General features: G+C 47.3%; 1 protein-coding gene across 1 annotated transcript; it reads right to left on the bottom strand.

Moving 5' to 3' along the window:
• Positions 1-7442: 7442 nt before the first annotated feature.
• Positions 7443-9990, bottom strand: CHAC1 (ChaC glutathione specific gamma-glutamylcyclotransferase 1). Its single transcript, XM_072865686.1, has 3 exons — positions 9659-9990; positions 9529-9564; positions 7443-9290 (listed from the first exon to the last, which is right to left on the bottom strand). Exons 1-3 carry the CDS (start codon positions 9920-9922, stop codon positions 8859-8861), a joined length of 732 nt encoding a protein of 243 aa, XP_072721787.1. The 5' UTR covers positions 9923-9990; the 3' UTR covers positions 7443-8858.
• Between the last annotated feature and the right edge of the window lie 6709 nt (positions 9991-16699).

Genomic DNA, 16699 nt, shown 5'->3' with positions numbered 1-16699 from the left:
CTGTCATGTTCAGAGTTTGGAAGAAGTTACTATATATAACTTGTATTCATAATTTTACTGTAACTTGTAGTCATAATTTTACTGTGATATACATTTAATCTGGTTAACAAAAAAACATTGCTGTCTTGTTTTTTAGTAATTTGTCACTCAGCTCAGTTTCTATCAACTAGTTGAAAACTTACTGACATTGTGATGCTGAATCTGCAAAGCGCAAGTAGGTTTTTAAACATGGTGTTAATTTGGGACTGGAAGTCATGACGATTTCTTTTTATGGGCTGCTATAACCCCAAGTGATTTATGTGTTTTTGAAACACCATCATGAGTTTTGCAGAAGGAGACTTGCTTACCCGGCTTTGATAACTTGCTATTAGCATATGCAATCAGAGGTATGTATTGTATAATTAATGTAATTCGGTTACACTGCGGTTTGCTGTCCTTAGCTATGTATCACTGTGTCTGTCTGGAATCAAACAACTAAATGTTAAGAGTGAGAGCTGGTTTGGTAGAATATTCACAGGCAGATTAGAGAAGCCCAGCTCTTCCTTGCAGCGATATAATTGATAGCAAATGAGAAAAGTAATGTTGTTTAAATTTTTAATTTAAAACAGATCTCATGTCTGAGATGTTACAGGAATAAACACATGTGAGAAGTTTGGAACTGCCAGCAGCTGTGAGCCTCAGCCGTGAGCTACAGAAGCTTGAGGGACTGCAACAAACTTCAGCGATGCATATAAAACAAAAACACCCCAAGCTATATAAAAATATTTCTCCGTTGAGCTTAATTTTTAGTTGGCAAAAAATATTATGCAAGCTTAGGTATGTGAAAGTGTAAGAATACGGAGAGCAAATTACTAAACTTGCAACCACACAGGTCCTCAGAGGGCTATGGCAAACATAAAGGGTATCCATGAAAATTTCAGATGACTCTCGCATGTTTGCATCATGATCTGGTGCTGATTACACAAGCACACATTATCTTTTTTCCTACGTGGTATCTCTGAATACATAACGTACAGTTCCAAATACACTGAAAAACATCATTCCTCAATGTTTCACATTGTGCATTCAGAGTCACCGTACACTTTTGAAATCAAGTTCTTGATGTCTCAGTTCCCCATCTGTATAATGAAAATAATACCTCTTCACAAAGGTCTTGTGAAGAGGAATTAGTTTGCAAAGGTGCTACAGTGATTTGCCAAGGTTGCTATAGTGATTTGCCAGAGCAAAGTCAAAATGGGGAACGGTGCCCCTGCATTTGGAGCAAGGTGTGCATAAACAAATATAGGACCATACAGGAGAAAAAGGAATTGAACTGCTGCTCATTTTTAGCATCTTCCCATCAAGAGAAATGAGGCAAGAATCCTCTGGGAAAAAATAGTGGATATTTATTCTGAATGAGGCTAGTCCCACAGTTATTTTTTATCCTCAGTCCTGAACTCATCTGCCCTCAAATTGTAGCATGTAGTTCCAGGAGTAGATTCAATATATATGTAGTTTAGAGACACAAATGCTGCCAGAATTGACTGCACTGTGCAGCAACAAGAGACATGGTTTCATCTGGCTCCTGCCTAGCAGGTCCAGAGGTAGTTGAGTCTCTAACAGTCACTGTCAAAGGGAAGATGAAAAGCAGCGTCTCACGGCCATGGGGAGCTGGGCATTCTGCTCTTTTCCCTCTCTAAAAATGGGATTGTGTGTTCGTGGAGAGGAACGTCTTGGAGAAAAACACACCCTTATAAAACAGACCAAAAGAACGAATGAATGTATAATCTAAAATGAATTTATGTATAATCTATAAATCCGCTCGCTGTTTGAAATACATTTTTGGCTCAATTTTACTTAAAGAAATGAGTATCTCACTGGAAAAAAAAAATAAGTGAGAGATTTCAGCCCATGATGTCTGTGGAAGCATCCTGAGGACAACGCTGCTGACCCCAGTTGTCTGTAACAGTATCTCCCACCCCTGCACACCTCCGGCCGATCAGCAGCGTGTCAGCCGCAGTCCTGGGAGGTCACTTGCAGTGCTGGCAGCTGTGGTGACATGTGAAAGCACACCCACCAGCGCTGCCCCGGTGCGAGGTGCCCGCGGGGTGAGCAGAGGTAACGTAAACACATCCACGTAAACATCCACGGGCGGCCCCTGCCTTTCCTCGCCATCCCCGGGGACCGGGGCAGCGCCTGCTCCCTCCTTCCCTTGGCATCATGCGCTTCATCGGTGCCGACTTGCAGTTTGGAAGGGCTGGTGTGCCGTCTAGACAAGGAGGGGATAGAAGGCTGCTTTTTTAGTTTGTTTTCTCAATGTTTTCACATGTCACATATGCTTTGTGTAGACAGAGTTTAATATCAGCAAGCTGGCTGTGGTTGCCCCCGAGGCAGTTTGTTTGTAGATGAGGTTATAATTGCTGTAAGTGGGTTGGATATGAGTCTGTGCAATGACTTCAGTATTGTCTGTGCTGTTGGTGTCGCTCGGTCCATAGCTCCAGTTCAAGGCAAAGCAGATTGCTGAGGCCATAACCTAGTGAAACCCAGTGCTCACGTTAGCCTGGACGGTTCCCTAGCCCCCCTTCACCTGCGAACGTGGGAGCGTGGGGCAGGTGCAGTGCTGTGCAGATGAGCACGTTGTGTCATGTATGTGCACGTGCTAATGAACCCCCCTGGTCTGCGGAAATCTGCAGTTGGAACTATCAGCAACAGCTTCGTGCAGAGCATGGGGTGGTGTGCCCAATGCACGGGAGGCCATCTGTGGCCACTCTGCACGCTATCTACTTGCACGGCACAGTTGACCTGTGTGTACCTGACACATGCCCAGTCAGCCCAGCCGCACGTTTGTCACGTTTCTGAAGGACAGGCTTGCTAACCAGCAAGGCTGAATGAAACCTCTCCTCTCCAGAAGTCATCCTCCAACTTGTCTTCCCGTGGGTGAAGAAGCACTTACAGATTTCCGGGTGCTGCAATAGCTGATATACGCTTGCGGACGAAGCAGCACTCTGGGGCTCGCTCCTACTGTGTGAGCCAGCGGGGCTCAAGCAGTTGGGATAAAAACTTCCCTTTTCCTTTGGTGATAGGAGTTTTAAGTGCCAGTAGCTATGCGGTGTCTCTTCACTTCTCAGGCGCAGGCCAAACTGATCCCCGGTGGTTTTAATCGATGCTTCATGGAAATGAGTCCCGTTAAAACAGTGAGGTGAGGGAGGCAAAAAGCAGCGTAAACAGGAGGACGTAAGAGAGAATTCTTTGTTCTTGTGTCCCCAGAGCAGCCCAGCATGGTCTGGGAACAGTGTGGTGTCCCCAGCTAGGAAAACGGCACCTCTCTGTCTTTGAACTTCCCTGACCTTTTACGTTATTTCAGTCTCATTCTCTGGAGTTCAAGGTACTGGCTGTGCTTCAGGAATTCGCAAGCATAAACACTCATCAGTGTGGCTGGCACTATGATGAGATGAAAAGGGAGTTGGGAAAGAATAAAAACACATCCAAAAGCCAAACAAAAAGTGTACAGAGTTTGTAAACAAACCATGTAGAGCTTCCCCAGTGCTGCCCAGAATGCCCATTTCCTTCCGCCCTCCCTTCCCTCCCGGGCCCAAGTCTCTTTCAAAGCCATACGGGGCTTCTCTCATAACTTTAAGACAGCATATAAATTAGGGAGGCTTTCACTTAAGCCAAGGCAACTAGTTAGTAGGAAATTCCAAAGTCCGCTGAGCGGCTGCTGTTTTTTCTGCAAGTGTAGTTTTTCCATAGCCTCACTGTAAATCTATTTTTTTATCCATTGCTGTTCCTCCCATGCACAGGGAACCGTGCCGTGCTGAGCCAGGCTGTGTGCCGGTGGCACATCACTGCCCACTCATGCACTAGGACTGCATTCTTTTATGTTGCATCTGTCCCTGAGTTCTGAAAAACCCTTTGGATTTGGTGCAACTGAAGGACGTGCCATGTCGTGAAAACTGGCAGTGCCAAAGCAAGAAGTCCAACTCAGGGAAAATCTCCCATCCAAATGCTGGTCATTCGTTTTCCCCTCTGCCTTTGGGATGAGGTTATTGAGCGGAATGTGATATAACCTGATTTAAAGTTTCACGAAGGACTTCCAGGCCCAGATTGACTCCCAGGTTTTGGGACGTGTTGGCAGTGCTACTGTTCTGGCACAGAACTATCTGGAATGTGTTATATGGAGAAGCGTCCAAGTGCACAGGTGACCACATCTGCGTGTTTTGTGCTGGCTATTTTATGCAAAGTCAGTCTCACTTGTCCTGGTGCAGCTGTACACCCAGCAGACCTTCTTTCTTTCCCCTGCTTTGCCATCCAATCCTTCCTGGTAGCAGGAGCAGAAGAACAGGCTGTTACCAAGCCAGGTGTTGTCTTTGGACACATCCACTCTGTACACAGTGCGCATGAAGCGCTGTGCAGCCTCTGCTGCAGAGGGGAGCGCTTGTCAGAGCACAGCCTTTGCAGACTCTGTAAGAGAAGAGCACCGGCTGCTCTCTCGCTTGCACCTGCCGGTCAGCCCGTGTGTCAGGAGCGGCAATAAGCATTTTTGGGTTTTTTTATCTTTTGCTTTTCCTCTGCCTGTGAAATATCTGTAGGTAATTAAATCCACATTGCAGCCTGTCTCTTGAGCAGCAAGTAGACACATATGGAATAAAACGTGCTACATACAACCAGCTGCAGCTCCTGTAACAGCTGCTAAATCCAGCATGGGCCATTCCCTGTGACTGCACGCCGCCTGCAAGCCTCTCCCCGCCGCACATGGCGGAGCCCCAGGGACCCTCTCGAGACTGTGGGTATGCATGTGGAGCTGCGTCTCTCCCCTTCAGCTCCTCCTGGGACTGAGATCCCACACTGGCCCCTCAATAGCCTTCAAAGTCTGCGCTGGCCCCACTTTCTGGATGCTCAAGTGTACGTTCTCCTCAAGTAGACTCAACCAAGCCGTTCGCTGCTTTTGCACCCAGCTGAGGAATGCTGGTCTGTTCCCTACCCCTCTCCTAGGCCACCGCCCTCTCCTCCCGCCTCCTGCCCTCGCTGAGCTGCATGCCTGTATTGCCATCAACCACAAATACAAGTTTGGTCTCACTAATTTTCTGACCCAGCATCTCATCTAGAAAAGTAGACCAAGCACAGGTAAGTTCTCAGTTTGGTGATGCTATACTTAAACTACATTTTTACTAAAGCTGGAATCACCTTGGTAGCGATTTACCTGTGTGAAGTCTCCTCAGTTCTCAACACTCCACCTTGAAACCGAGATGATACTGTAGCACCTACGAACCAGAGACTTTTTGTTCTGGTTTTGTCTTCTCTGAATCCTTTTAACATTTCTGAGTTTCTTTATCCTTTCTCCTGCCCTATTAAGGACCATGTGCCCTCAGGAGTGCTTTATACATATGAAGGCCAGGGCTGAATTAACTGTTGTCATCTACTTTATTTAGCTGGCTGTGCCACTGCAAAGCAGCTGGGTAGGTCCTGCCGTAATGTACTCAAGGAAAGGGTGACTCAGGCCCGTGTTCCAGGGCTGTGTAGGAACTGCTGGGCAGGAAAATGGAAAAGGCTGAAGAAGAGACTGAACGCACGTGAATTGTGCTGGTTTTAGACTTGGAAAGTATGTATGTGATTGATAGTGCTTGTAAACATGTTTCTATTGCAACTGGTTTCTAATGTGAGGCACAAGCTTGTCATCGGGAAGTCACAGAAGAGAAAACTGCATTTGCAAGAGGAAGCCACTAGATAAGGAAGCATCTCCAGAAATGTCTGGCAGCACTTTGCAAATGAGGGCAGTTGTCTCACCCTCTGAGAAGGTGAGTGCTCTTTCCCAGGCCAGCCATCAGGCCAGTGGCAGAGCTGCCAGAAGCTGGAGCTGTGCCCACAGCCAGCTGCTTCACCTGGGCTGGCAAGTCATGACATGGGGAGGGGAAGCCTGTACTGAGAGACATGTATGCGGTAGGACACTGTCCTTGTGTGTCACTCCCAAGTGCCATGGTTGTATGACTGCCTCCAAGCAGCAATTATCTTCCTCACGTTTGGTTTGCCAGAGGCAAGCCACTCTGGTCCCCCGTCTTTGAGTAGCAGCACAAATATAAGCTGGGCATATAGCAAATGTTGCAGGGTGCTGTCTCTCCACACTCATGTGCCCAAAGTTAACGTGGGGTGTTAACCTTTTAAATTCATCAACTGACCAAAATGTGACCAGTTCCCAGGCTCACAGGACACAATAAAAGCCTCAGGAAAAAAAAGTTATGTGATACCTCATTGTCTGTCTTAGTGACCTGAAGATGCAGTGACAGGATGACAGCAGCAAGCTGCTGTATTCACCACTCCTGAAAAGAAAATGGGGTCCTTTTTTTGGAAGCCCACTGCAAAGAACTCATTGGGAAGAGTAGTTCAGTGGTGTATCTGTGCTTAAAATAGTTAGGTTTTCAAGGGAAGAAGAGACAGCAGCTGAAGGAACATTCCTAGCACTGATGGGTTGTTCACAAGCACTGCTTGTCTTTTACCAGCAATGTGAAGGATCATGGGGCCAGCCCAGGCTAAACAAAGCAAGGGGCTCTCCATGAGATGGCAATGCAGGTTGCTTAGTGCACATCTGCTATTAATTCCTGTCAGTGGTGTCTTTGTGCCTTCAAAAATTTGACAGGTGTGAAGATGTATTTGTTTTATCTGGAGATATTTTGGTATCTGACCCCAGTCTTGTACTAGTAAGGGAGTTTTCTCCTGCAGGCTAAGTTGATTCTTTAACCCTTTGATTAACCCTCTCCCATGGGGAGATGCAGCTGCTCAGCAGAAGTGAGAGCCTCCCCCAGACAGGGAAAGCATGGTTTTCTCTAGTCTATTATCCCTGAAACATGCACCTGCCTTTAATTAGTGGTAAATTCAGTTGTTTCAATTAGTTTTCACTCCATCACTCAAGTCTTGAGGCAGGTAATACTGGTAGGTACAGTGACCTGCTAGTGCCAAGGCAGCTGGTAACTAGAGGAATCGGAAGGGCAGCTGCACGTTACCCCTGTACACAGCGCGCAAGGCAGAAGAGAAATAACTGTCTCCCTTACTGCAGCCAGCAGGTCTGGCTGTGGGTGGCAATTTCTTGTCCTTCCACTGTTACTTCTTGGAAACAGCAATGCCAAGTTACACTTGGAACAAAAAAATCCTTCAACCTGCCAAGGGAGAATTACATTTCTGTGCCTGCCCTGTACAGTCAGGAGGGCTGGCTCCTATCTGTTGTCAGCACTAGCGCTCCAGAATCAACAAGAGCTGGAAGCTGGGAAGAGAAAGTCAGCAAATCCCCTTTTCTCAAAGGGAAAGGGTCAATGGGTATCTTCCAGTAGATCCAGGGGCAAGCTGCTCAGCAGTGAGATTTAAAAAACAAAAGACACAGAAACTACAGCAGCATTACCAGCTGAGGTTTTTTTTAAAAAAACCAAAAATTTAAAAGGATCAGTTTGAACTTTAAGTCAGTAATGAAAGAGACCAAAGTACGGAAGACTAACTTTGTCAGTTTGTTTTATTACTGGGCAGAGCACAGTACCACTTCATATACATACAAGCCACAGTAATACAAACAGTCCCTATCCTTTTTTTTTTATATAATTAAAAAATCACATAATATCTGGGAGGAGTCAAATGTCCCAAGGGTCAGCTCTCAAGAGCTATTTTGCTGCAGTTGCAGTAGCAGCAGTTTTCTTACCAAATACTATGGGTTTTCATGCTGTTAATGCGTGAAGCTGAAAAGTCTGAGCTTGCAGCAGTGCCTCTGCTTAACATGATCAAGGCAGGCTTTTCAGTAGCTGAAAGGCTTGCAAACATGCTCAGTCACAGTCCTTTGCAGTCAAATAAAGGTGTACCAGACAGACACCCAGGTATGGAACTAGAACACTCAAATGCTTCTACAGAAACCCACATTATCATGAAGCACCAGAGGTTTATCCAGTACAGGGCTAGTTAAAGTGCTGCTGCATCCAGACAGCTTTGCTGCAGACAGCGCAGCCTTCCCACACAGGCAGGGCCATTTCTGATGGAGTCAGTTAAATCTGTAGCAGCACAAGGTCAGTGAAGCTTGGAGAAAAGCTTCTGTCATTAAAGCAGGCTTAGCTCCTCAGAAAACCAATTTGAAACTAGAAGGCACAAATGCAAGGTTGAATGTGGGCTACATACTGCTGTGGCATGTAAGCAGTTTAGATACCCCTCCTAAGGGGAAATACAACACATAATAAATACAATCTGACTTTTTAGAAAATAAGTGCATTACTGTGATCCTTCACAACGTAAGGAAGTAGGATCCAAAGAGCCTACAGAGGCCTGTTCACTTAATATTGCACAGAAGTCCTGAAATTTAGTGTCCGGTTCTACAATTCTATACTTTTTTTAGTCATTGTACTGGAGGTGGGACATGGCAGGTAAAACAAAGGTCTTATTTGGCAGAACCTGCCCAAGTCACCACCACCATGCAAACAGCTTCTTGCCAATCTGAGGTAGAATTACATATATACTGCTTAAACCCAGTCAAGTCCTGCTCAACTAGTCTTCAAAGAAAGAAAAAAAAAGAAAAAGTCCACAGAACAGATGAGCCTCTTTCTTCTCTAAAGAAAGTGAGCGCTTCAGGTTTGTCCCCTGGAAGCAAGTCTTACAGAGCAAGTCTTCCAGCAAAGATCCCTGCTCCCCACCTGGAAAGCAGTGATGGCTGTCATGGTGCTACAGCTAAGGAGTGTAAGAGGTGCTAACTGCAAGTCCTATAGCAAGCATGTTTTACTCCACTTCCTCCCTCCCCTACTACTTGCTAATTCTCCCTTTATTCACTCAATCCAGTATATTTTATCAGAGTTAAGATTGTCCCCACTGCTTTCTCCCTTATGTCCTTTCTACCAGGACCCTGCAGAAAAATTTTTTATTCAACCCTTAGATTCCTGAGGGACACTTGCAGTTTCTTCTAGAGACTCCTCTGTGTAGTATAGGCATGGAAGGATGGAAATAAGAGCCTCTTCAATGGAGAAGAGATGTTTATCCTCTGCTTGAGGACAAAAGTAGCGCATGAAGTCTGCCAGTCTCAGCAAGTACTCAATGTTATGACCAGCACAACCACTTGAGACAATGATTTGAGCTGCAATGTCTTCTTCAGATGCTGGGCCGAGGTAAGAAGGGTTCTGGGGTGTTGCAATGTAAACAAGAGCCAGAATGGGTTCCTCCGCATCTTTCTCCTGAGGGTGGAACTTCACCAACTTGGTGTCGTAGCCTCCCAGGACAGCTTCTCGCATGTTGAGATACTGGAGCGATGCAGCAATTTGTTCCCCACGGACTTCATAGGCTACACCCCATGTGCATGCCTAAAAGTGAAAGAGCAAGGTGGTTATGGGATGATGTAACTGCAGCAGACAAGTCCACTAAGATTTCATAGCAAGCCTGCCTTGCTGTGGGGTCCCTGCACAACCGGTAACAGGGCAGAGGAGGATAACACACACCCCTCACGCTCCCAGGAGGGCAAGAGAGCCCGGTTTCCAGCTGCTGATGTGGGCACCACCACCCAGGCCGACCTCACACCCCACTGCCCGCCCCAGTACTCACCCCGCAGTCCTCCAGCAGCGTCACCACCCGGCCGGGCTGTGAGGGAGAGGCAAGGGGAGAGCCATTAGAAGCCGAGCCCACTCCAACAGCCGCCCAACGCCCCCCCCCCCACGGCTGCCCCCGCCCTTACCATCCTCTCGCTGCCGCGGTGGAAGGTGTCGCCTTGCCAGAAGCGGCGGCTGTAGCCGCGGATGAAGCCCACCTTGCGCGACGTGAACTCGAAGCCCGGCCTCCACACCAGCGAGCCGTACCCGAAGATCCACACCGGCGGCGTCAGCTTCAGCTCCGCGCCCTGCGCCTCCCCCGGGGGCGAGGAGGAGCAGGGCAGGGGGGACGGCGGCGGCTCCTCCGGCCGGCCCGGGCACTCCTCGGGGCGCTGCGGGTCGCGCTTCATGGCGGCGGCGGCGCCGGCGCTGAGGGGGGCGCGCGGTGCGGCGCCAGACGCTCGTGGGGCGGCACGCGCCGCCGCGGCGCTTTAAAGGCCGGCCGGGCCGCCCGCCCCGCCCCCGCCCGCCCCTCATTGGCGCGGGGCGGCGCGGCTCGCGCCGGGTGATGCAACGAGGGCGGGATGTTTCGCCGCGCCGCGCGTGGGGCAAAGCGGGGCGCGGGTTGCGTCAGGCGGGGCGGGGGGCGGCCGTTACCCGGGGCCCGCGCGTGGGCGCGTGGGCGGGGCGGGGCTGCCCGGCGTGAGGAGACCCCGGCCCGGCCCGTTGGCGGCGCGAAGCGGCTGGGGCAGGGCGGGAGGCGCCCGCGGTGGGAGGGAGAGGGGGCCTGGTGGGAGCTGAGGGATCGGGCAGTTCTGTCAGCGCTCGGGGAAAGCTGCCGGGAGAGCACGGCGGCGTCTGCGAGATTCCCGCCTGGTGATCCCAGCCGCTGTCAGGTGATCCCAGCCGCTGTCAGACCCCTGCGCACAGGGATGAGCGGCTGCTCATCCCCGGCGAGGCTGCCCGGCCGGTGCCGCGGTCCAGGGGTGGATGGAGCAGACCGCGCCGTGCCCAAAAGGGGGAAACTGGGGTGGAGTGAGCGGGGAAGCCCTCCTCAGGAGCTTGCCCCGCACCCCTGGGCTTGGCTTCATCCAAGAACGTGAGCGTTGGAAAACCGAGTAGTTAATATTAAACTGGGTGAAGCAACAGCTCCGGATGTCAACAAGGCTGAGGCGTAAGGCATATAGGTGAAACAGAGCAATAAAATCCACACATATGCAAGGAAATGGTGCTGAATTCGGCCCGTTGAGTGCATTTTCCCTTGTACCAAGTCCAGGCTGGGGTATGGCCTTGTAATACATAACATTTGTTATGTAGATGGGTCTAAGAGCTGTCTGTGTATGAGATGGAGACCCAGCTGTAAATCAGCTTTAAGCAGATTGTGACGGCTGAAGAGCCCGGCTGAAGAGGTGGGCTCAGATTACAAAGTTGTTCATTTCGGTAGCAGGAGAGAGAAGGGGGGGAAAGAATGAGAAGCAAAACCATTGAGATATTTTTATAGAAGACTTTCTCATTATTGTTCTTGTCCTCTGCATCTAATCACTCCAAACAGTCTATTTACAGTCTTTTCTTTAATTTCCTGTTGGGTGCCATCCAACCAGCACCCACCTTTCCATTCCACTTAACAGGGCGTTGCAGCTACAACGCACACAGACTGTGGTGGGTGCTCCCTGTACCTTGGCACATCCAGCACGCGTGACATCAACAGCCTGCATGGCTCTCACATCTGTCCTGCCATGCTGTGCCTTCCACAGCATGCCCTTCTCTCCTGCCCTGCATGACTGATTCTCTGACTTGTCACCTTGGATGACCCTTCACAAGGTCAGCCTTAACAGAGCCCAAAGCTCCTTAATTTTCCTCTCCACTTGCGCTTTTCCCAGTCACCTTCTCTGTCTTACTCAGGCTCAAAGGTATGGGGTCAGCGCTGCGTCCTCCCAGCCCTTCACACCGCACACCCATGCTGTTACAGGCTTGCAGCCTCTTACTGCTTCCCCACTGGTCCCTTTCCATAGACAGAATGTGAATCCGTCCCATTTGTACAGCTGCTGTACTCGAAGGCCTTGGTCACAGACAAGAAAGTGCTCTAGAAAGTGTTCTTCTTAGAAGCTGTCTGTGTCAAAGCTCTGCTTGGCAAAACAAGACATAACTCTCTAGTCTTACATTTTCAGTCTTGCGGATCCTGGCTCCTAAGATACAAGAGTCCTGCCTTAGCCGTGCGGTTTGTCAATGCTAAAATAATGTGGCCTTTCAATCAAATGAAACCAGTTTCATCTGGGAAATAAACCAGTCCTCTGGGTCCCATTGTAGCAAGCATGTATTTTTCATATTCAGTTCTTTAGTTTTTTCCTGCTAAAATCAAGGAAATCTGAGCAAAACCCCAATATGTAGTTAATAAAAGCATTAAAGCATTTGGCTATAGCTGCATCATCCTTGTCAAGCAAGGGCACAAACAATGACAGACAAATCGGTGTCTAAAAGATAAGCTGAAGAAGGTCTTGCTAGGTTCTGGTCTTAGTGATACCAGTAAAAAAAATCTAGCCTCTTTCTTCAGCTTTCCCCAGAATGTGAATTTCATCCATCTGAGAAATGTGCTGGATTATGCATGTCTCGCAAATGAAGCACTACATATCTTACCTGCTAGTACAAGCTAAGGAAAATTGGATCAAGAAATAAGAAATATACTACTGGGAAGTGACTGCATGCTTGCTGACGGGGGAGAAAAATTGCTCCTTTCCCTTGCAGAGCTGTCTCAATTGTATGTCTGTCTTTGCCCAAAGGCTCTGCTACACAGCTAGGCCAGATTTGCAACAGAGAGCCTATGCCTAAAGCAAAAGCCTTAGGGGACCAGCTTCAGATCCCACACCAGTTAACTGCTACAGATCTCTGCTCCCTTCAGTGCTGTTACACCCAGATCAGTTAGGTGTGAGGTTAGAAACTCCTTTTGAAGTCAAGTCCCTAATTTTCTTGTGTAAAGACATTGGGATATTGCTCCATCATTAGGAGCACAGCCTGGGGGAAGAGCGTTATTGAAGTTGTGGCATATACAGCAAGAGGTTAAGAATTTTTTTTTGTTTCAAGCTCTCATGAATCCATTTCTTTTTACTGACTGTACCTTCATTGTATTTTCATTAAATAAACCAAAGGGCATGAGGATCACCAGGGGTGAAGGGCTGAGCAGAAGAGGTATGTTGCAGATGGTATAGATGTGGCTATGCAAGTAAAGCGGGTGGATACTAAGGAGAGGATTTAGTGTCTGTTAGTGTTGTTGGAGCTTGTGTTCATAAAGCAAGGAGAACAGCCTGCCAAACTAAACCACAGGAACGCTCAAACAGGTGTGAGGGAGGATGTGGAGCGGCAATGGAGTTAACTGTTAAGGAACATGATTCAGGAGTACAACAAAAGGAGAGGGAAAAAACCATAGGACTTCAACAGTTTAAAAGTGACTAAGGGGAAAAGGAATGGAAGATAAAGGTCATACTCTGTTAATTATAATTAGAAAGATACTTAACAGCAGTAAGAATTTTTATTTTGCCCTGGAAACCTTTAGGAAAGAGAAAAAGACAATCGTAGCTTTATTTGTTACATCCTGAAACTAGTTTTTCCAGGTTTCGGGAAAAAGAGGAGCTAGTTTCTCTTTAGCAGTATATGCTCTGCTTCCCCAGAGTGAGTGTTCCCACGTTAGTGCCGGGTGACTATCAGTGCCAGAGCTGCCTGTTTTTCAGGATAGTGGTGAATCACCCCAGAGCCAGAGGAACCAGCAACAGGGCTTGCATGACAGGTAGCAGTGGATTGAAACTGTCATTAACTTCATCTTGTGTTTCAGGCTCTTATTTGCTTCAGTAAGCCAAGAGCACACACGGGGTTTTACCAAAAGTTGTTCTATTCAGAAAATACTGACTGGCGACAGGAGGATTGCCAGTTCATTTCCAGATACCACCACATCTTCCTCCAACAGCTTGGCACTGCTTTCCTCTCTCTGTAGTGAGCAGACAGGAGAATCTACAAAATAAATCTGCCCCTTTTCCCTAAGGCTTCAGTAAAGATTACAGCTACTGCAAGTGGAGGTGAGGTTCAAACAATGCCACAGACATTTTAAAGCGATGTAAATCAATACTATTCCCCTGATATTCATGATGCCATATCCATGTGCATCACCAAGGGTCTTACTGACTTCTGTTTGTTGAATCCAATTCTTACGGCATTTACAAATCTCCTCCAGATCTGAACACTTACCGTATAAATATGCAGTCACCCTTGTTTCAAACATGGAAATACAGAAGTGGCATTGTCAAAGCTTCCATATTAAAGCTTGGGGATCAGGAATGATGTATGGAACAGTAGGCAGGAGTGTGTTTGGATTTGTTTGCTACATCCAAAGGGAAAGCACTTTCGTTGTTAAATGCTTTAACTCATGGGGTTAAATACAGTCCCGAGCAAAGAGAAGAAAAAATGGCAAAGGACATACCAGTACTTTAAAGAGAACAACCCTAAACTCTAGTGGATACAGTACTGTAAGGACACGAGACTGAAAAACAGAAGTCTGCGTATCTGGGACAACAAGGAAACTGTGCAAAGCACCATTAGGGTGGAAATCTGTTTGACTTCCAGCAGGGAAACCAGTCTCCACATTTAGGTGGCCTGCATGTCAACACTAATAACAGGATTAATAGTTTGGGGGATTCTTCTGCAGGACAGAACTTAAGCTGCTGCTGCTGCCCCACTCCATGTTCAGTCTGTTCACCCCTACGGCTGCTACAGCTCTGACTGTTGTCAGCTGTGTTGGTAGTTTTTGCAGCGTGCCCAATTCATATCCCAAAGACTACTGAATGCCCACAGATGGGAATGACAAACTTGACTGAGCCATGACAAACTTGATTTGTATTTGAATTAGTTACGTGAGGGGAAAATAAATAAGCCATAGATCCAAAGAGCATTTTAACATGCCATCAGTCCCCAGTGGCCTCATAGTTCACTGAGAAGTCCTCTGAAGAAAACTCAGCATTATCGTTTTGGCTTTTGAGTCTTGTATACCAAAGACCTGCTGCACTATGCTTTTTGCCGGCTTCCGTTCTTCAAGCTGGTGGGTGGTTTTGACCCTGCTGGCAGGAGCTGACCTCGGTTGCTCTGGTCACCCTGCCCCTCTGTCACACTCCATGTTGCTGACTGATACTGAGGTCCCCCAGCACGCGTCCATAAAAAATTTCTCCGTAAAGAATCAGAACTCCAATTTCAGATTGGATTTTATCTTGGTTAAAGGCAGATATAGAGAGCAGAGACTGAGGAGACAGTGTGGAGGGTTGTAGCAGGAGCTTAGGGAATTTTGTCTTTTCTTCCTTTAGGGTAGGAAAGAAACTCAAGCACTTCCTACTAGCACAGCTGGAGGGATGAGCAAATTGGATACTGAATGTAAAAGCTGAGTACAGACCTGTTGGAAACCCCTTGTGCTTTAGCCTGTAGCATCCCAAGCGTAGGAGCTCATCTGAGTGCCAGGCTGTGAGCTGTCAACTAGATTGGCTCACCTTTGGTGCAGTGTAACTCCCTGCTCTTTGCTCCCCATGGCCTTACTCTGCTGCCCAGACACTACGCTGACACCTAGAAGGGCATTTTGAGGGGTCATGTGTTGACTCCTCAACCTGTTGACAGGTCGGCGTTGGCAGCTTTAAGGTGAGACACAGATGGAGGAGGCGTGGGCTCACATGGCTTGGGCTGGGAACCTCAGCCTTGACTGTAAATGTCAGCACCTTATCCGGGCTGATCTGGTGTTGTCATTTAGTTTCACTTCAGGAGGTGATGTAGTTTCACTTCCAGTATAAAGAGAAGAAAACTGGGTTTATAGCTAAAATTTTAACAAAGTGGATTTGAGAAAAACCTGAAGGAACTGGTTGATACAAGCAGGTAGGCTGAAGAGTCCAAAGACAGAAATGTGGAAGATCTTCAGAATTTTAAGTCAAAGGTAGAAAGCAATCTACGACTTGCATCCTAAGCAGGGAAGGACAAGTGTTTAGGGAAGTAACCAGCTGATTTTTAAAAGGGTGTAAGAAATAATAGGGAGGTCATACAGGATGGAAAAGGAATAATGCAACAGAGAAAGCTCTGTTTTGGCACTTTGCTATGGAATAATGCAAGAGCTACAGAAGTTAGGGGTAATTTACACATTGCAAAGAGTTTAAAACTCAGTAAGAAGCTTTCTAGTCAAATAAAAAGAAGATCAAGAAAGAAGTGAGATAACAGGCAGCGATATGACTGTCAAGACTAAAGATAGCTTAGATGCAAACCAATAAAAGACAGGATGGTGATTGTTATGAGGCTTTTAAAAAAATTACCACATCTGAAGCAAAAGCACAGTTCTAAGAACTCCTGGTGCTTGTGTCATGGGAGGTGAAAGAACAGACACAAACCAAGAGTTTATTAGCAAGGAATGTAAATATATCTAAGAGGGGCAGGTACCACATGACTGGAAAATAGCAAGCAGTGCCTGTACTTGAGACATGAAAAATAAAGTGCAATGTAGCAAACTGAAGACCTGTTAGCCTGACACCTCAATAACACACAAATCTTTCTATTGTGTGCTTTGACAGAAAGAATAACTCAGGATGCAAATGTAGTTGAAAGACACAATGGGCTTAGCGAAACACTTCACTGCAGACTAACTTCACAGCTGTCTTCGATAATTGACTTTTGCAGAGAAGAGAATGTGCAGATGTAGTTTGTCTAGGCTTCAGCGAAGTATTTAATAGGGTAATGCATGACAAGTTATTAGGTGAGATGCAGACAGGAACTGTTAAAGGGGAGATGACTGCACTGGATAAGAGCAGAAAATTGGGGGTCATTAACTGGGTACTGTTATTTTGAGACACACCAGTGTGGTTCCAGGCTGCATGAGGGGAACACCTGCCAAATCAACAAGAGTTAATGCTGTTGCACAATACCCTGCTGAAGCCCCAACTGAAAGACTGTTTCCAGTTCAAAAGAAAGATGAAAGCATGGACAGAAGAGGGAAGAGCTATTAGGCTGATTGAGGGGGTGAAGAGCCCTCCCTCCCAGAGGATGCTGGACTTGCTTGGTCTGGCCATTTGTAAACAGGGAAATAGGACTGGTTTACATCATGGTGTTTGTCCTGATGACTGCAGGAAGGAGGAGGAGAAGGGAGCCGTTATTCAAACTGAATTGGCATAAAAGCATATGAG

This window comes from Ciconia boyciana, chromosome 6 (genome assembly GCF_034638445.1).
Source record: "Ciconia boyciana chromosome 6, ASM3463844v1, whole genome shotgun sequence".
In the NCBI taxonomy this organism is placed as follows: Eukaryota; Metazoa; Chordata; class Aves; order Ciconiiformes; family Ciconiidae; genus Ciconia; species Ciconia boyciana.
The sequence above is the reverse complement of the archived record's forward strand: the minus strand, read 5'-3'. Positions and strand labels throughout refer to the sequence as shown.